This window comes from Tursiops truncatus, chromosome 2 (assembly GCF_011762595.2).
Source record: "Tursiops truncatus isolate mTurTru1 chromosome 2, mTurTru1.mat.Y, whole genome shotgun sequence".
In the NCBI taxonomy this organism is placed as follows: domain Eukaryota; kingdom Metazoa; phylum Chordata; class Mammalia; order Artiodactyla; family Delphinidae; genus Tursiops; species Tursiops truncatus.
This window is the reverse complement of record NC_047035.1, coordinates 111,298,963-111,318,991: the sequence shown is the minus strand read 5'-3', so window position 1 is coordinate 111,318,991 and position 20,029 is coordinate 111,298,963. Positions and strand designations below refer to the sequence as shown.

At 41.9% G+C, this 20,029-nt stretch overlaps 1 protein-coding gene and 1 long non-coding RNA gene across 2 annotated transcripts in view; one reads left to right on the top strand and one right to left on the bottom strand.

Annotated features, from left to right (window-relative positions):
• Positions 1-734: 734 nt before the first annotated feature.
• Positions 735-2,903, bottom strand: RPLP1 (ribosomal protein lateral stalk subunit P1). The gene is made up of 4 exons (XM_004324671.4): positions 2,699-2,903; positions 1,927-2,001; positions 1,069-1,186; positions 735-859 (listed from the first exon to the last, which is right to left on the bottom strand). The coding sequence occupies exons 1-4, from the start codon at positions 2,768-2,770 to the stop codon at positions 780-782; spliced, it is 345 nt and encodes a 114-aa protein (XP_004324719.1). The 5' UTR covers positions 2,771-2,903; the 3' UTR covers positions 735-779.
• Positions 2,904-3,018: 115 nt separating this feature from the next.
• LOC109552376 (uncharacterized) overlaps positions 3,019-20,029 on the top strand; it is a 59,755-nt gene continuing 42,744 nt past the window's right edge. Inside the window, exon 1 of the long non-coding RNA XR_004525226.2 lies at positions 3,019-3,400. This is a non-coding gene — a long non-coding RNA (uncharacterized lncRNA). The remainder of the gene's footprint in view (positions 3,401-20,029) is intronic.

The window sequence follows — 20,029 nt, the reverse complement described above, 5'->3', positions numbered from 1 at the left end:
TTACAAAAAGGGTAACGTGCTCTATGTGTTATTTACTAAGACTTGCTTTTAAATCTCACCCTGTTAAGAATTCCTCCATATCCGTAGTTTCCACCGCTGATAACTGAGGGCCACTTATTTGATGGACCTTTGAGAGTTTTATTTTTCAGCACTGCTTTAAACATTACCAGAGATGTATCTTGATGTCCAATTTTACAAGATACACCAGCCACTTGCCCAAATGGCTATAGTAACATGTACAAATGGTCCTGTACGCTGGAGTGAGGGCAGTCGGGGCCAGAAAGTCCTGCTCAACTCCTCAATCCCATGTCCCCATCTATTAATTGCACAGATGTCCCAAGTGCCTGGCACCTAACATGCTCTGAATACACAAGAATCATGTTATATAAATCCAAGTTCTAGGGTGGCCCTGGCATTTTGAAAAGCAAACCAATTTCCACTTCATACCACCATTCAATCACCTCTTCCCCCAAAGCTACTTCATGTTAGTTTTTCAAAAATCTGAGGCCTGGATCACCCCCAACAGTGACTCTTATTCAGGTCTAGAGGACAGAGCCTGTAATCATGAAGTCATGCGGGGAGTCCGGACAAGGTGTCTGCTCCGAACCTTTCTCCTCCTGCGTCTCCATGCAGTTCTCAGTGCTGCACCCAGCTGCTTCTTTCAGGAAGACACCACTGAAAGCCAAAGTTCATCTTTACACAACACATCCCCAGAACTATCAGTAAGACGAACAGCAGCAAAGAACTCAGCTTTTTATTGAACGTGCTACTAAAGAGGTTTAGTCAAAAAGACCAAAGCCCATGTCATCATCAGACTCTTCAGATTCTTCTTTCTTTGCTTCCACTTTCTTCTCCTCAGCTAAAAACAAAACAGAAAACAGTTACCTCTCTGAAACTCCAAAGAGCTCCAGGCCCTTCAACTTTCGTGGTCAAAAATACCCTAGATTCCCCTCATCAAACTATGCCTCTGGTTTTAAGATTTCTATACATCATTTACTCTTAGCAAATGAAGAACAATTTTGCCTATAATACTTCTAATCTCCACGCTCTGATATCCAAGTTTCCTACCTGGGGCAGCAGTGGTGGAGGGGGCAGGACCTCCTGCTGGTGCAGCACCAGCTGCTGGGGCAGGTCCACCTGCCCCCACATTGCAGATGAGGCTCCCGATGTTGACATTGGCCAAAGCCTGCAATACATACGCATACGTAGGTAAATGCTTAGTCCTGTCCTTTTGTTCCAGCACCAAAATGCTGGCTTAACTTGCTAGGAGAAATTTCAAGCTTCCTTAAACACTCAAACCAGGATGCTTTCCACAGTTCATGGCTCCTCCTTAGAGTGAATTCAATTTTTTATACTACTATGCACTTCTAGGACTTTTCCCAAGGGAATTCACTGAAGATGATTTAGGAACAATGTGTCCAATCTTTCAAGTCTCACGGTTGAAGGACACAAGGTGAGTAGTTAGAGGCTATCAGTTTCACTTGCCAGCGATTAAGTAATCTACACAAGGTAGCCAGTGCTAAGTTCCTTGAGTAGGAATCCGGTTTTCATTAGTCTTTTATATTCCAACACAAAATAAGTGGTCAATAAAAGGCCATCACCATGCTGGCAGGATTTGCTTGGAACGGCACAGGTGGTATTACCTCCTGGGTGACCCTTTTATGAAGGAATGACCTGGTTAATATATTTTCCTCATGATTTTAGAACACAAGGAAAGAGACAGCAGAGTCTGAGACCAAGAGAAAAAGACAAAGTTATGACAAAGCAAAACCTTAATTCGCTCCCAGAGATAGAAATGTGAGGAAATCATTGCTCATACTTGGACAAGTCCAGTGGGATTCTGGCACTTCTGGAGTTTAGCATAAGCACCTGACTTAACGGTCTTCCAAAATTTACTTCTCCAAATCACTGCCACCATCACCTTACCTTTGCAAACAAGCCTGGCCAGAAAGGTTCAACATTTACACCGGCTGCTTTAATGAGGGCATTGATCTTATCCTCCTAAAACAAATAAAAACGGCAATCCATTATACAGCAAAGTTTAGCTTTCGTAAATGTCTCCGAAATACTGCAAATTGAAAGCAAATCACTCTTAACGTGGGTACCAAACTACGTTTACCCAGTTCAAATATTTTACCGGCATCGCATGTATGCTAATTTAAGACGACTCTTTCTTCCACTCTAATGGCAAAAAAAAAAGCCTCTGCTCTTGTGTGCCAGGTATTTTGCACGGCCTCGAGTTCATCGCTGCCACTTCACAGGCTGGGGACCTGCCCAAGTCACGCTGCTATTTTAAGTTGTGAGGCAAGGCCAGAGGTGGAGCAGAGCCTCCACACCACGCAGCCAGGCCCCAGGGGGTCTTCTCAAGAGCACGAAAGGAAATCACACCAAATGGAGGTATAAAGCGTCCTGGAGCATTTTCTAGCTGCGGATGAGGCTGCCCACGTGTTGCACAAATTACTCTAGAGATTGTCAAAACCGGAGCGCGCCGCCGCCAAGTAAAAGCCACTCCCTCCGGGGCGGGCACGTGGCCGAGGCCCCAGGCCGCCCGCACATGGGACCACCCGATGAGCTCCCGTCCCGCCCGTCCCCCTCCGTCGGGGTGTCGATGGCCGCGGCTCCGGCCAGAAGAGACCGCCCCGGACGCCTGCGAGGACGAGTAACCTGCACCCCGCCACCGGCCCACGCCCGCACTCACCGTGACCGTCACCTCATCGTCGTGTAGGATGAGGGCCGAGTAGATGCAGGCGAGCTCCGAGACGGAGGCCATGGTGCGGGCGAGGGCTAGGCAGGGTCTGCCGGGCGCGGTGCTAGTCGCCGGATGAAGTGAGGGCCTCACCCCAACGCGGCCTTAGCTTCCTCGGAAGGACCGAGCACCTTAGCGGAAACTGAGGAAAAGGAAGTACCCGCCTTCGCGCAGCCTCTTATACAGGCCACGCGGACCAATCGGCGCCCGAGTTTGCCGGAAGAGGCGGGACTAGAGCCTCGCGACCACACACCAAAGACGCCTGCGCAAGCGCATATCTCGCTCGTTTGCGGGTTCAAAAAGTTGCTAGGCGTTTGCAGACGGCGGTTCCCGTGGCTTGGGTAAAAACTCAGCTTGTGAACAGTGAAAATATTTTTAGCAAAAAGTTACGTAGATAAATAGGTATCACTCCCACCTCCTGTAGCCCGTGTGAGAGTGTTTGAGCAGGCAGTGACCTGCTGAAGAGCAGGAAATAGGTTTTAACTTGGAGGTCCCGGTGCTTAGCGCAGCTTCTCGGATAAAATACTAAGTGAATATAGGAGAAAATGAGAAACCTGCAACGTTACTGTAGCAGAGGCATTTGAGCGCCTACTGTGACCCAGGCACTGAGCCACACTCTGCAAGGATTCATTTAATCCTCACCCAGCATAAGAGGTAAGTACTATTATCTCCATTTTGTGGGTGGCAAAACTAAGGTGTATGCCCGGTAACTACACAAGATTCCGCAGTTACTACGAGGCCGAGCCTGGATTTGGAATCTAGGAACCTAAATTCAGTGCTTCCTTCTTGTGTGTGCAGAGAGGGATGGGTTTGGGGATTATGAGTAAATTTTGTCTTTTTTTTTCCCCCAAAGCATAAAAGATATATTAGGAATATAGGGGAACTTTCCACTTCAGGTTCATTTTTTTTTTTTTTTTTTTTTTGTAAATAAGGGACCCCGTGGTTGGATGTAAACGCCTTGAAACTGTACTTGTGATGTTAAAAGACCTCTTGATGTAACTGCTGTCTGGCTAGGTGCTGTATTACCTTTTTGTGTCCTTTGAAGCTAACGAAACAGGTGTTGGGTTCATGCTGAGAGGTTTTCTTTAGAATTTTTTAAATTGAGGTATAATTGATATATTAGTTTCAGGTGTACGACATGATATTCGCTATTCGTTTATATTGGGAAGCGATCATCATAGTAAGTCTAATTAACATCCATCAATCATACATAGAGAACAAATTTATTTGTGTGTGATGAGGTCTACTCTGTAAGCAACTTTTCATTGTGTGGTACATTATTAACAGTAGTCACCATGCTGTACCTTACATCCCCATGACTTATTTATTTTATAACTGGAAATTTGTAGCTTTGATCCCCCTTCACCAATTTCACTCAGCCCCGCATCCCCACCTCGGGCAACCACAAATCTGTTTCCTGTATCTATGAGCTTGTTTTTGGTTTTTTAGTTTGTTTTTTGTCTGTTTGTTTAGATTCCACATATAATGAGGTCATACGGTATTTGCCTTTCTCTGACTTATTTACTTATTTCATTTAGCATAACGCTCTCAAGTTCCACCTGTGTTGTCTCAGATGGCAAGAGTTTATTCTTTTTTTGCTGAATAGTATTCCATCACATTTTCCTTATCCATTCATCCGTTGGTGGACGCTTAGGTCGTTTCCATGCATTGGAGGTTGTAAATAATGCTGCAGTGAACATGGGGGTGCAGGTATCTTTTCAAGTTAGTGTTTTTCATTGTCTTCTAGTAAATACTCAGAATTTCTGGATTTTTTTTCCCCCCATGGATCTAACTCATGTTTAATAGCACCGATGTGTAGCAGGGACACAAGGTTGACTGACGGAGCCCTGCCCTAGGGGCTCACAGTCCATTCAGAGACACAAGTCTTACAGCGCTGGGCGTGAGTGCTGAAGCAGCCAAGTGCACGAGTGGGCATGGAGGCAGGACTGCTGAAGAGCAGAGGGGAGGGCAGCGTGGGCCCAAACAAGACTGGCTGCTGATGCAGCAGGCAAGTGCCTGGAAGGGAGCAGAGACTAGTGAGGAGGCCCTGCACCCCACCCTCCTGCATCACAGCTGTCCCAGTGGGCCAGGGCTGCTGGTAAGCCCGTACGTAGGGAAGCACCCTTCTCTGCCAAGACACCCTCCCACTTACACTGAATAGTGAGAGCAGCTGCTTCCTCCATGCAGCCTTCCTTAACTTCCAGTCCAGAGGACAGGGGACCCAGGGAGCAAAGACTGGGGCAGGGGTCAAAGCAGATACTACAGGAGTTACGTCCAAAAGGGCTGGCATGGCGGATCCAGTCCAGTCCCAGGCAGAACCGAAGGGGGTGGGTTTGGGGGGGGGAGTAGTTACAAGGACTGTACAAACTGGATGGGGACTGATCTATGCAGCTCTTTCCAACTAGCAGGAACAGGCCAGGTGAGAAGGCACTCCCCAACGAGGTGTGGGGATGCAGCCAGAGAGCCCGGTGGGAGGCAGCCTCTGGGCCACTGAGGGAGTCAGAGAATGAGGGGCACAGGGCAGAGGCCATTGTCCTGCTGTGCCCTTGGGTGGCAGTTTAAGGGGAGCCGTTTGTGCCCAGACACGGTAGACCCCAAACAAGTGCATCTCCTGCCCAGCAGTGGGGCAAGTGGACGGGGCACTACCTGGTGCACTATATCTAGAGTTGGCTGGCAATGCCACACTGTCCTGACAGGGGGCCGTGGGGTTCCCTGGCCACGCAGGCCACTTCATGTCAAGGGGGCACTGCCACACCTGCCCGGGCCGTGTTCGGAATCCAGTGCTGTGGGTTTGGGTGTGGGCCAGATAATAGTAGTTTTAATTTTTGAAGGAACCTCTGTACTGTTTTCTGTAGCGCCTGCACCAATTTACATTCCCACCAACAGTGCGTAAGGGTTCCCTTTCTCCACATCTTCACCAACACGTGTTAGCTCTTGTTGATGATAGCCATTCGTAACAGGTGGGAGGTGATAGCTCATTGTGGTTTGTGTTTCCCTGATTGTTAGTGATGTTGAGCACCTTTTCAAGCACCTGTTTCCCATCTGTATGTCTTCTTTGAAAAAATACCTATTCAGATCTGCCTGTTTTTTAATTTGATTGTTTGTTTTTTTGTTACTGAGTTGTATGAGTTTGGTTTTTTGTTTTTTTGGGTTTTTTTGCAGTACGTGGGCCTCTCACTGTTGCGGCCTCTCCCGTTGCGGCCTCTCCCGTTGCGGAGCACAGGCTCCGGACGCGCAGGCTCAGCGGCCATGGCTCACGGGCCCAGCCGCTCCGCGGCATATGGGATCTTCCCAGACCGGGGCACGAACCCGTGTCCCCTGCATCGGCAGGCGGACTCTCAACCACTGCGCCACCAGGGAAGCCCGAGTTGTATGAGTTTTTAATATATTTTGGATATTAACTCTTTGTCAGGTACATGATTTGCAAATGTCTTTTCCCATTCAGTAGGTTGCGTTTTCATTTTGTTGATGGTTTCCTTTTCAATGCAGATGCTTTTTAGTCTGTTGCAGTCCCACTAATTTGTTTTTGCTTTTATTGCCTTTGCTTTTGGAGTCAGATCCAAAAAATCATCACCGAGACCTGTGACAAGGAGCTTACTGCTTTATGCTTTCTTCTAGGAGTTTTATGGTTTCAGGCCTTACATTCAGTTCTTTAATCCGTTTTGAGGTAATTTTTTGTGTATTGTGTAAGATAGTGGTCTTTCATTCTTTTGCATGTGGCTGTCTAGTTTCCCAACAGCATTTATTGAATATTGTCTATTCTTAGCTCCTTTGTAATAAATTAATTGACTGTATATGCACGAGTTTATTTCTGGGCTCTCTATTCTGTTCCATGGATCTATGTGTTTGTTTTTATACTGTTTGATTACTATAGCTTTGTGATGTCTCCAGCTTTGTTCTTCTTTATCAAGATTGCTTTGGCTATTCAGGATGTGTTGTGGTTCCATATAAATTTTAGGGTTATTTCTGTGGAAAATGCCATTGGAATTTTGACAGGGATTGCATTGAATCTGTAGATTGCTTTGGGTAGTATGGACATTTTATCAGTATTCTTACAACCATGAGCATGGAATATCTTTCCATTTATTTGGGTCTTCGGTCTTTCATCAGTGTCTTAACTTTTCCTTTATTTTTGATGTTTTGAATTGTCTACAACGTGTATGTGTATCATTTATTACATATCTGAACCTTAAATTTAACTCCTACTAACAAAATGGTAATCTTTACATTTCATCAGTTATTTCCCTCTTGGAATTTGCCTAGTTTCCTGGAAAGGTGATTCAGTTTTTTGTTTTTTGTTTTCCCCAGGAGCCTGCTTTGTTTAATCAATGCCATTATCTCATCATCCCTGACCAAACATTTCCATTGGAATCCCCCAAGTTAGAGTCCCACTTGGGTTCATCTTAGCCACAAATGTAAACATATCTTAATATCCCTAACTTTTTAGAAAGCTTTTTAAAAAAAACACTATCAAGATTTCTAAAAATAAAACTTGTTTTGAGTGTTCATCTAAATCTAGGAAGCAATTATAGTGGAATCTGGGAGGGAAAACATAAAGTTATTGAAAAATTCAAACATTTCCAAAGCCAGAATGAATCAGTCCAAAACATACTTCCCTCACCAGTGTACTTAACAAAAAACCGATCTGGTGAGTATAATACATATCAACACACAGTAAAACAAGATTTTTCCCATTTTAAACTATACTAATAAGAAATAGTTTTTTTTATTGTAGTTGTTTTACAATGTTGTGTTAATTTGTGCTGTACAGCAAAGTGATTCCTTTATACATATATGTACATTCTTTTTCTTAACATTCTTTTCCATTATGGTTTATCATAGGATATTGAATATAGTTCCCTGTGCTATACAGTAGGACCTTGTTGTTTATCCATTCTGTATATAAAAGCTTACATCTGCTAACCCCAACTTCCCAGTCCATCCGTCCTCCAACCGCCTCCCCACTGGCAACCACAAGTCTGTTCTCTGTGTCTGTGACTCTGTTTCTGTTTCATAGATAAACTTATTTGTGTCATATTTTAGATCCCACATATAAGGAATACCATATGGTATTTGTCTTTCTCTTTTTTGAATTTTATTTATTTTATACAGCAGGTTTTTATTAGTTATCCATTTTATACATACTAGTATGTATATGTCAATCCCAATCTCCCCTGCCACTTTCCCCCCGTGGTGTCCATACGTTTGTGTCTCAACTTCTGCCCTGCAAACTGGTTCATCTATACCATTTTTCTAGGCTCCACATATATGCATTAATATACAGTATTTGTTTTTCTTTTTCTGACTTACTTCTCTCTGTATGATAGTCTCTAGATGCATCCACGTCTCTACAAATGACCCAATTCATTCCTTTTTATGGCTGAGTAATATTCCATTGTATATATGTCCCACATCTTCTTTATCCATTTGTCTGTCCAGGGGCATTTAGGTTACTTCCGTGACCTGACTGTTGTAAATAGTGCTGCAGTGAACATTGGGGCGCATGTGTCTTTTTGAATTATGGTTTTCTCTGGGTATGTGCCCAGTAGTGGGATTGCTGGGTCACGTGGTAATTCTATTTTTAGGTTTTTAAGGAACCTTCATACTGATCTCCATCGTGGCTGTATCAATTTACATTCCCACCAACAGTGCAGGAGGGTTTCCTTTTCTCCACACCCTCTCCAGCATTTGTTGTTTGTAGATTTTTCTGATGATGCCCATTCTAACTGGTGTGAGGTGATACCTCATTGTAGTTTTGATTTGCATTTCTCTAGTAATTAGTGATGTTGAGTAGCTTTTCATGTGCCTCTTGGCCATCTGTATATCTTCTTCGGAGAAATGTCTATTTAGGTCTTCTGCCAATTTTTGATTGGGCTGTTTGTTTTTTTGATATTGAGCTGCATGAGCTGTTTATATATTTTGGAGATTAATCCGTTGTCCATTAATTCGTTTGCAAATATTTTCTCCTATTCTGAGGGTTGTCTTTTCGTCTTGTTTGTAGTTTCCATTGCTTTGCAAAAGCCTTGAAGTTTCATTAGGTCCCATTTGTTTATTTTTGTTTTTATTTCCATTACTCTAGGAGGTGGATCAAAAAAGATCTTGCTGTGATTTATGTCACAGAGTGTTCTTCCTATGTTTTCCTCTAAGAGTTTTATAGTGTCCAGTCTTAGATTTAGGTCTCTAATCCACTTTGAGTTTATTTTTGTGGATGGTGTTACGGACTGTTCTAATTTCATTCTTTTACATGTAGCTGTCCAGTTTTCCCAGCTCCACTTATTGAAGAGACTGTTTTTCCTCCATTGTATATCCTTGCCTCCTTCGTTATAGATTAGTTGACCATAGATGCATAGGTTTATCTCTGGGCTTTCTGTCTTGTTCCATTGTTCTATATTTCTGTTTTTGTGCCAGTACCATATTATCTTGATGACGGTAGCTTTGTAGTATAGTCTGAAATCAGGGAGTCTGATTACTCCAGCTCCGTTTTTTCCCATCAAGACTGCTTTGCCTATTCAGGGTCTTTTGTGTCTCCACTGAAATTTTAAGAGTTTTTGTTATAGTTCTGTAAAAATGCCACTGGTAATTTGCTAGGGATTGCATTGAATTTGTAGATTGCTTTGGATCGTATAGTCATTTTCACAATATTGATTCTTCCAATCCAAGAACATGGTATATCTCTCCATCTGTTTGCATCATCTTTAATTTCTTTCAGCATTGTCTTATAGTTTTCTGCTTACAGGTCTTCTGCCTTAACCTACGTAAGTTTATTCCTAGGTATTTTATTCTTTTTGTTGCAATGGTAGATGGGAGCGTTTCCTTAATTTCTCTTTCCGACTTTTCATCATTAGTATATAGGAATGCAAGAGATTTCTGTGCATTAATTTTGTATCCTGCAACTTTACCAAATTGATTGATTAGCTGTAGTAGTTTTCTGGTGCCATCTTTAGGATTCTGAATGTATAGTATCATGTCATCTGCAAACAGTGACAATTTTACTTCTTCTTTTCCAGTTTAGATTCCTTTTATTTCTTTTCCTTCTCTGATTGCCGTGACTAGGATTTCCAAAACTATGTTGAATAATAGTGGCGAGAGTGGACATCCTTGCTTGTTCCTGATCTTAGACGGAATGCTTTCAGTTTTTCACCATTGAGAATGATGTTTGCTGTGCGTTTGTCGTATATGGCCTTTATTATGTTGAGGTAGGTTCCCTCTATGCCCACTCTCTGGGGAGTTTTTTTGTTTTTTTTTAACATCTTTATTGGGGTATAATTGCTTTACAATGGTGTGTTAGTTTCTGCTTTATAACGAAGTGAATCAGTTATACATATACATATGTTCCCATATCTCTTCCCTCTTGCATCTCCCTCCCTCCCACCCTCCCTATCCCACCCCTCCAGGCGGTCACAAAGCACCAAGCTGATCTCCCTGTGCTATGCGGCTGCTTCCCACTAGCTATCTACCTTACGTTTGGTAGTGTATATATGTCCATGCCTCTCCCTCGCTTTCTCACAACTCACCCTTCCCCCTCCCCGTATCCTCAAGTCCTTTCTCCAGTAGGTCTGTGTCTTTATTCCTGTCTTACCCCTAGGTTCTTCATGACATTTTTTTCCTTAAATTCCATATATATGTGTTAGCATACGATATTTATTTTTCTTTTTCTGACTTACTTCACTCTGTATGACAGACTCTAGGTCTATCCACCTCATTACAAAGAGCTCAATTTCCTTTCTTTTTATGGCTGAGTATATATGTGCCACATTTTCTTTAGCCATTCATCCGATGATGGGCCCTTAGGTTGTCTCCATCTCCTGGCTATCGTAAATAGAGCTGCAATGAACATTTTGGTACGTGACTCTTTTTGAATTATGGTTTTCTCAGGGTATATGCCCAGTAGTGGGATTGCTGGGTCATATGGTAGTTCTATTTGTAGTTTTTTAAGGAACCTCCATACTGTTCTCCATAGTGGCTGTACCAATTCACATTCCCACCAGCAGTGCAAGAGTGTGCCCTTTTCTCCACACCCTCTTCAGCATTTATTGTTTCTAGATATTTTGATGATGGCCATTCTGACTGGTGTGAGATGATATCTCATTGTAGTTTTGATTTGCATTTCTGTAATGATTAATGATGTTGAACATTCTTTCATGTGTTTGTTGGCAGTCTGTATATCTTCTTTGGAGAAATGTCTATTTAGGTCTTCTGCCCATTTTTGGATTGGGTTGTTTGTTTTTTTGTTATTGAGCTGCATGAGCTGCTTGTAAATTTTGAATATTAATCCTTTGTCAGTTGTTTCATTTGCAAATATTTTCTCCCATTCTGAGGGTTGTCTTTGGTCTTGTTTATGGTTTCCTTTGCTGTGCAAAAGCTTTGAAATTTCATTAGGTCCCATTTGTTTATTTTTTCTTTTGATTTCCATTTCTCTAGGAGGTGGGTCAAAAAGGATCTTGCTGTGATTTATGTCATAGAGTGCTCTGCCTATGTTTTCCTCTAAGAGTTTGATAGTTTCTGGCCTTACATTTAGGTCTTTAATCCATTTTGAGCTTATTTTTGTGTATGGTGTTAGGGAGTGATCTGATCTCATACTTTTACATGTAGCTGTCCAGTTTTCCCAGCACCATTTATTGAAGAGGCTGTCCTTTCTCCACTGTACATTCCTGCCTCCTTTATCAAAGATAAGGTGACCATATGTGCGTGGGTTTCTCTCTGGGCTTTCTATCCTGTTCCATTGATCTATCTTTCTGTTTTTGTGCCAGTACCATACTGTCTTGATTACTGTAGCTTTGTAGTATAGTCTGAAGTCAGGAAGCCTGATTCCTGCAGCTCCGTTTTTCGTTCTCAAGATTGCTTTGGCTATTTGGGGTCTTTTGTGTTTCCATACAAATTGCAAAATTTTTTGTTCTAGTTCTGTGAAAAATGCCAGTGGTAGTTTGATAGGGATTGCATTCAATCTGTAGATTGCTTTGGGTGGTAGAGTCATGTTCACAATGTTGATTCTTCCAATCCAAGAACATGGTATATCTCTCCATCTGTTTGTATCATCTTTAATTTCTTTCATCAGTGTCTTATAATTTTCTGCATACTGGTCTTTTGTCTCCTTAGGTAGGTTTATTCCTAGATATTTTATTCTTTTTGTTGCAATGGTAAATGGGAGTGTTTTCTTGATTTCACTTTCAGATGTTTCATCATTAGTGTATAGGAATGCCAGAGATTTCTGTGCATTAATTTTGTATCCTGCTACTTTATCAGATTCATTGATTAGCTCTAGTAGTTTTCTGGTAACATCTTTAGGATTCTCTATGTATAGTATCATGTCATCTGCAAACAGTGACAGCTTTACTTCTTCTTTTCCGATTTGGATTCCTTTTATTTCCTTTTCTTCTCTGATTGCTGTAGCTAAAACTTCCAAGACCGTATTGAATAAGAGTGGTGAGAGTAGGCAACCTTGTCTTGTTCCTGATTTTAGTGGAAATGCTTTCAGTTTTTCACCATTGAAGATGATGTTGGCTATGAGTTTGTCATATATGGCATTATGTTGAGGAAAGTTCCCTCTATGCCTACTTTCTGCAGGGTTTTTTAAATCATAAATGGGTGTTGAATTTTGTCAAAAGCTTTCTCTGCATCTATTGAGATGATCATATGGTTTTTCTCCTTCAATTTGTTAATATGGTTTATCACATTGATTGATTTATGTGTATTGAAGAATTATTGCATTCCTGGAATAAACCCCACTTAATCATGGTGTATGATCCGTTTAATGTGCTGTTGGATTCTGTTTGCTAGTATTTTGTTGAGGATTTTTGCATCTATTCAGTTCATCAGTAATATTGGCCTGTAGTTTTCTTTCTTTGTGACTTCCTTCTCTGGTTTTGGTATCAGGGTGATGGGGGCCTTGTAGAATGAGTTTGGGTGTGTTCCTCCCTCTGCTATATTTTGGAAGAGTTTGAGAAGGATAGGTGTTAGCTCTTCTCTAAATGTTTGATAGAATTCGCCTGTGAAGTCATCTGGTCCTGGGCTTTTGTTTGTTGGAAGATTTTTTTTTTTTTAACATCTTTATTGGGGTATAATTGCTTTACAATGGTGTGTTCGTTTCTGCTTTATAACGAAGTGAATCAGTCATACATAAACATATGTTCCCATATGTCTTCCCTCTTGCGTCTCCCTCCGTCCCACCCTCCCTATCCCACCCCTCCAGGCTGTCACAAAGTACCGAGCCAATATCCCTGTGTCATGCGGCTGCTTCCCACTAGCTATCTACCTTACTACGTTTGTTAGTGTGTATATGTCCATGACTCTCTCTCGCCCTGTCACAGCTCACCTTTCCCCCTCCCTATAACCTCAAGTCTGTTCTCTAGGAGGTCTGCGTCTTTATTCCTGCCTTACCCCTAGGTTCTTCATGACATTTTTCTTTTCTTAAATTCCATATATATATGTTAGCATATGGTATTTGTCTTTTTCTTTCTGACTTACTTCACTCTGTATGACAGACTCTAGGTCTATCCACCTCATTACAAATAGCTCAATTTCGTTTCTTTTTATGGCTGAGTAATATTCCATTGTATATATGTGCCACATCTTCTTTATCCATTCATCCGATGATGGGCACTTAGGTTGTTTCCATCTCCGGGCTATTGTAAATAGAGCTGCAATGAACATTTTGGTACATGACTCTTTTTGAATTTTGGTTTTCTCAGGGTATATGCCCAGTAGTGGGATTGCTGGGTCATATGGTAGTTCTATTTGTAGTTTTTTAAGGAACCTCCATACTGTTCTCCATAGTGCCTGAACCAATTCACATTCCCACCAGCAGTGCAAGAGTGTTCCCTTTTCTCCACACCTCTCCAGCATTTATTGTTTCTAGATTTTTTGATGATGGCCATTCTGACTGGTGTGAGATGATATCTCATTGTGGTTTTGATTTGCATTTCTCTAATGATTAATGATGTTGAGCATTCTTTCATGTGTTTGTTGGCAGTCTGTATATCTTCTTTGGAGAAATGTCTATTTAGGTTTTCTGCCCATTTTTGGATTGGGTTGTTTGTTTTTTTGTTATTGAGCTGCATGAGCTGCTTGTAAATTTTGGAGATTAATTCTTTGTCGGTTGCTTCATTTGCAAATATTTTCTCCCATTCGGAGGGTTGTCTTTTGGTCTTCTTTATGGTTTCTTTGCTGTGCAAAATCTTTGAAGTTTCATTAGGTCCCCTTTGTTTATGTTTGTTTTTATTTCCATTACTCTAGGAGGTGGGTCAGAAAGGATCTTGCTGTGATTTATGTCATAGAGTGTTCTGCCTATGTTTTCCTCTAAGAGTTTGATAGTTTCTGGCCTTACATTTAGGTCTTTAATCCATTTGAGCTTATTTCTGCGTATGGTGTTACGGAGTGATCTAATCTCATACTTTTACATGTAGCTGTCCAGTTTTCCCAGCACCACTTATTGAAGAGGCTATCCTTTCTCCACTGTACATTCCTGCCACCTTTATCAAAGATAAGGTGTCCATATGTGCGTGGGTTTCTCTCTGGGCTTTCTATCCTGTTCCATTGATCTATCTTTCTGTTTTTGTGCCAGTACCATACTGTCTTGATTACTGTAGCTTTGTAGTATAGTCTGAAGTCAGGAAGCCTGATTCCTCCAGTTCCTTTTTTCGTTCTCAAGATTGCTTTGCCTATTCGGGGTCTTTTGTGTTTCCATACAAATTGCAAAATTTTTTGTTCTAGTTCTGTGAAAAATGCCAGTGGTAGTTTGATAGGGATTGCATTGAATCTATAGATTGCTTTGGGTAGTAGAGTCATTTTCACAATGTTGATTCTTCCAATCCAAGAACATGGTATATCTCTCCATCTGTTTGTATCATCTTTAATTCCTTTCATCAGTTTCTTATAATTTTCTGCATATAGGTCTTTTGTCTCCTTAGGTAGGTTTATTCCTAGATATTTTATTCTTTTTGTTGCAGTGGTAAATGGGAGTGTTTTCTTGATTTCACTTTCAGATTTTTCATCATTAGTATATAGGAATGCCAGAGATTTCTGTGCATTAATTTTGTATCCTGCCACTTTACCAAATTTATTGATTACCTCTAGTAATTTTCTGGTAGCATCTTTAGGATTCTCTATGTATAGTATCATGCCATCTGCAAACAGTGACAGCTTTACTTCTTCTTTTCCGATTTGGATTCCTTTTATTTCCTTTTCTTCTCTGATTGCTGTGGCTAAAACTTCCAAAACTATGTTGAATAAGAGTGGTGAGAGTGGGCAACCTTGTCTTGTTCCTGATCTTAGTGGAAATGCTTTCAGTTTTTCACCATTGAGGATGATGTTTGCTGTGGGCTGTCATATATGGCCTTTTTTATGTTGAGGAAAGTTCCCTGTATGCCTACTTTCTGCAGGGTTTTTATCATAAATGGGTGTTGAATTTTGTCAAAAGCTTTTTCTGCATCTATTGAGATGATCATATGGTTTTTCTCCTTCAATTTGTTAATATGGTGTATCACATTGATAGATTTGCATATATTGAAGAATCCTTGCATTCCTGGAATAAACCCCACTTAATCATGGTGTATGATCCTTTTAATGTGCTGTTGGATTCTGTTTGCTACTATTCTGTTGAGGATTTTTGCATCTATGTTCATCAGTGATATTGGCCTGTAGTTTTCTTTCTTTGTGACATCCTTGTCTGGTTTTGGTATCAAGGTGATGGTGGCCTCGTAGAAGGAGTTTGGGAGTGTTCCTCCCTTTGCTATATTTTGGAAGAGTTTGAGAAGGATAGGTGTTACCTCTTCTCTAAATGTTTGATAGAATTCGCCTGTGAAGCCATCTGGTCCTGGGCTTTTGTTTGTTGGAAGATTTTTAATCACAGTTTCAATTTCAGTGCTTGTGATTGGTCTGTTCCTATTTTCTATTTCTTCCTGATTCAGTCTTGGCAGGTTGTGCATTTCTAAGAGTTTGTCCATTTCTTCCAGATTGTCCATTTTATTGGCATAGAGTTGCTTGTAGTAATCTCTCATGATCTTTTTTATTTCTGCACTGTCAGTTGTTACCTCTCCTTTTGCATTTCTAATTCTATTGATTTGAGTCTTCTCCCTTTTTTTCTTGATGAGTCTGGCTAATGGTTTATCTATTTTGTTTATCTTCTCAAAGAACCAGCTTTTAGTTTTATTGATCTTTGCTATCGTTTCCTTCATTTCTTTTTCATTTATATCTGATCTGATCTTATGATTTCTTTCCTTCTGCTAGCTTTGGGGTTTTTTTGTTCTTCTTTCTATAATTGCTTGAGGTGCAAGGTTAGGTTGTTTATTCGAGATGTTTCCTGCTTCTTAAGGTGGGCTTGTATTGCTATAAACTTCCCTCTTAGAACTGCTTTTGCTGCATCCCATAGGTTTTGGGTCGTTGTGTCTGCATTGTCATTTGTTTCTAGGTATTTTTTGATTTCCTCTTTGATTTCTTTAGTGATCACTTCATTATTAAGTAGTGTATTGTTTAGCCTCCATGTGTTTGTATTTTTTACAGATCTTTTCCTGTAATTGATATCAAGTCTCATGGCATTGTGGTCAGAAAAGATACTTGATACAATTTCAAATTTATTAAATTTACCAAGGCTTGATTTGTGACCCAAGATATGATCTATCCTGGAGAATGTTCCATGAGCACTTGGGAAAAATGTGTATTCTGTTGTTTTTGGATGGAGTGTCCTATAAATATCAATTAAGTCCATCGTGTTTAATGTATCATTTAAAGCTTGTGTTTCCTTATTTATTTTCATTTTGGATGATCTGTCCATGGGTGAAAGTGGGGTGTTAAAGTCCCCTACTATGAATGTGTTACTGTCGATTTCCCCTTTTATGGCTGTCAGTATTTGCCTTATGTATTGAGGTTCTCCTATGTTGGGTGCATAAATATTTACAATTGTTATATCTTCTTCTTGGATCGATCCCTTGATCATTATGTACTGTCCTTCTTTGTCTCTTTTAATAGTCCTTATTTTAAAGTCTGTTTTTTCTGATATGAGAATTGCTACTCCAGCTTTCTTTTGGTTTCCATTTGCATGGAATATCTTTTTCCATCCCCTCACTTTCAGTCTGTATGTGTCTCTAGGTCTGAAGTGGGTCTCTTGTAGACAGCAAATATATGCGTCTTGTTTTTGTATCCATTCAGCCAATCTGTGTCTTTTGGTGGGAGCATTTAGTCCATTTACATTTAAGGTAATTATCGCTATGTATGTTCCTATTCCCATTTTCTAAATTGTTTTGGGTTCATTATTATAGGTCTTTTCCTTCTCTTGTGTTTCTTGCCTAGAGAAGATCCTTTAGCATTTGTTGTAAAGCTGGTTTGGTGGTGCTGAACTCTCTCAGCTTTTGCTTGTCTGTAAAGGTTTTAATTTCTCCATCAAATCTGAAGGAGATCCTTGCTGGGTAGAGTAGTCTTGGCTGCAGGTTTTTCTCCTTCATCACTTTCAGTATGTCCTGCCACTCCCTTCTGGCTTGTAGGGTTTCTGCTGAGAGATCAGCTGTTAACCTTATGGGGATTCCCTTATGTGTTATTTGTTGTTTTTCCCTTGCTGCTTTTAATATGCTTTCTTTGTATTTAATTTTTGACAGTTTGATTAATATGTGTCTTGGCGTATTTCTCCTTGTATTTATCCTGTATGGGACTCTCTGTGCTTCCTGGACTTGATTAACTATTTCCTTTCCCATATTAGGGAAGTTTTCAACTATAATCTCTTCAAATATTTTCTCAGTCTTTTTCTCTTCTTCTTCTGGAACCCCTATAATTCGAATGTTGGTGCGTTTAATGTTGTCCCAGAGGTCTCTCAGACTGTCCTCAGTTCTTTTCATTCTTTTTTCTTTATTCTGCTCTGCAGTAGTTATTTCCACTATTTTATCTTCCAGGTCACTTATCCGTTCTTCTGCCACAGTTATTCTGCTATTGATCCCATCTAGAGTACTTTTAATTTCATTTATTGTGTTGTTCATCGTTGCTTGTTTCATCTTTAGTTCTTCTAGGTCCTTGTTAACTGTTTCTTGCATTTTGTCCATTCTATTTACAAGATTTCGGATCATCCTTACTATCATTATTCTGAATTCTTTTTCAGGTACACTGGCTGTTTCCTCTTCATTTGTTAGGTCTGGTGGGTTTTTATCTTGCTCCTTCATCTGCTGTGTGTTTCTCTGTCTTCTCATTTTGCTTATCTTACTGTGTTTGAGGTCTCCTTTTTGCAGGCTGCAGGTTCGTAGTTCCTGCTGTTTTTGATGTCTGTCTCCAGTGGCTAAGTTTGGTTCAGTGGGTTGTGTAGGCTTCCTGATGGAGGGGACTAGTGCCTGTGTTGTGGTGGATGAGGCTGGTTCTTGTCTTTCTGGTGGGCAGGTCCACGTCTGGTGGTATGTTTTGGGGTGTCTGTGGACTTATTATGATTTTAGGCAGCCTCTCTGCTAATGGGTGGGGTTGAGTTCCTGTTTTCCTAATTGTTTGGCATAGGTTGTCCAGCACTGTGGCTTGCTGGTCGTTGAGTGAAGCTGGGTGCTGGTGTTAAGATGGAGGTCTCTGGGAGATTTTCGCCGTTTGATATTATGTGGAGCTGGGAGGTCGCTTGTTAACCAGTGTCCTGAAGTTGGCTCTCCTACCTCAGAGGCAGAGCCCTGACTCCTGGCTGGAGCACCAAGAGCCTTTCATCCACACGGCTCAGAATAAAAGGGAGAAAAAGTAGAGGGAATTAGTAGAAGTATGAGGAAAGAAAAAAGGAAAGGAGGAAAGGAAGGAAGGAAGAAAGAAAGAAGCAAAGAAGGAAAGAAGGCAAGAAGGAAAGAAAGGGAGGGAGGGAGGAAGGAAGGAAGGAGGGAAAGAAGGAAAAAAGACAGAAAGAAAGAAGATACAGTAAAAATAAAGTATAATAAAGTTATTGAATTAAAAAATTCTTATTTAGAAAAAAAAAGGGACGGATAGAACCTTAGGACAAATGTTGGAAGCAAAGCTATACAGACAAAATCTTACACAGAAGCATACACATACACCCTCACTAAAAGAGGTAAAGGGGGAAAAATCATAAATCTTGCTCTCAGAGACCACCTCCTCAATTTGGGATGATTCGTTGTCTAAAGGAGGGAAGGAAGGAAGGAAAGAAAGAAAGAAAGAACGAAGGTAAAGTATAATAACGTTATTAAAATTGATTATTAAGAAAAAATTTTTTTAAAAAAAACCATGGACGGATAGAACCCTAGGACAAATGGTGGAAGCAAGACTATACAGACAAGATCTCACACAGAAGCATACACATACACATTCACAAAAAGAGGAATAGGGAAAAAAATCATAGATCTTGCTCCTAAAGTCCACTTCCTTAATTTGGGATGATTGGTTGTGTATTCATGTATTCCACAGATGCAGGGTATATCAAGTTGATTGTGGAGCTTTAATCCGCTGCTTCTGAGGCTGCTGGGAGAGATTTCCCTTTCTCTTCTTTGTTCTCACAGCTCACAGGGGCTCAGCTTTGGATTTGGCCCTGCCTCTGCGTGTAGGTCGCTGGAGGGCGTCTGTTCTTTGCTCAGACAGGACGGGGTTAAAGGAGCCGCTGATTCGGGGGCTCTGGCGCACTCAGGCCGGCGGGGAGGGAGGGGCACGGAGTGCGGGGCGGGCCTGCGGTGGCAAAGGCCGGCGTGACTTTGCACCAGCCTGAGGCCCGCCGTGCGTTCTCCCGGGGAAGTTGTCCCTGGATCCCGGGAACCTGGCAGTGGTGGGCTGCACAGGCTCCGCGGAAGAGGGGTGTGGAGAGTGACCTGTGCTTGCACACAGGCCCCTTGGTGGCGGCAGCAGCCTTAGCGTCTCCCGCCCGTCTCTGGGGTCCGCGCTTTTAGCCGCGGCTCGCGCCCGTCTCTGGAGCTCCTTTAAGCAGCGTTCTTAATCCCCTCTCCTCGTGCACCAGGAAACACAGAGGGAAGAAAAAGTCTCTTGCCTCTTCGGCAGGTGCAGATTTTTCCCCGGACTCCCTCCCGGCTAGCCGCGGTGCACTAACCCCTTCAGGCTGTGTTCAAGCCGCCAACCCCAGTCCTCTCCCTGCGCTCCATCCGAAACCGAAACCCGAGCCTCAGAGCCTCAGCTCGCAGCCCCGCCCGCCCCGGCGGGTGAGCAGACAAGCCTCTCGGGCTGGTGAGTGCAGGTCGGCACCGATCCTCTGTGCGGCAATCTCCCCGCTTTGCCCTCCACACCCGTTGCTGTGCACTCCTCAGCGGCTTCGAAGCTCCCCCCTCCGCCCCCCGCAGTCTCCGCCCGCGAAGGGGCTTCCTAGTGTGTGGAAACTTTTCC

Excerpts from the sequence above, each read along its gene's own strand:
- RPLP1 (XM_004324671.4), bottom strand. The coding sequence starts at position 2,770 with ATGGCCTCCGTCTCGGAGCTCGCCTGCATCTACTCGGCCCTCATCCTA. Across the intron at positions 2,002-2,698 it reads ACGATGAGGTGACGGTCACG|GAGGATAAGATCAATGCCCT; the intron begins GTGAGTGCGGGC and ends TATTTGTTTTAG. Across the intron at positions 1,187-1,926 it reads GGCCAGGCTTGTTTGCAAAG|GCTTTGGCCAATGTCAACAT; the intron begins GTAAGGTGATGG and ends TATGTATTGCAG.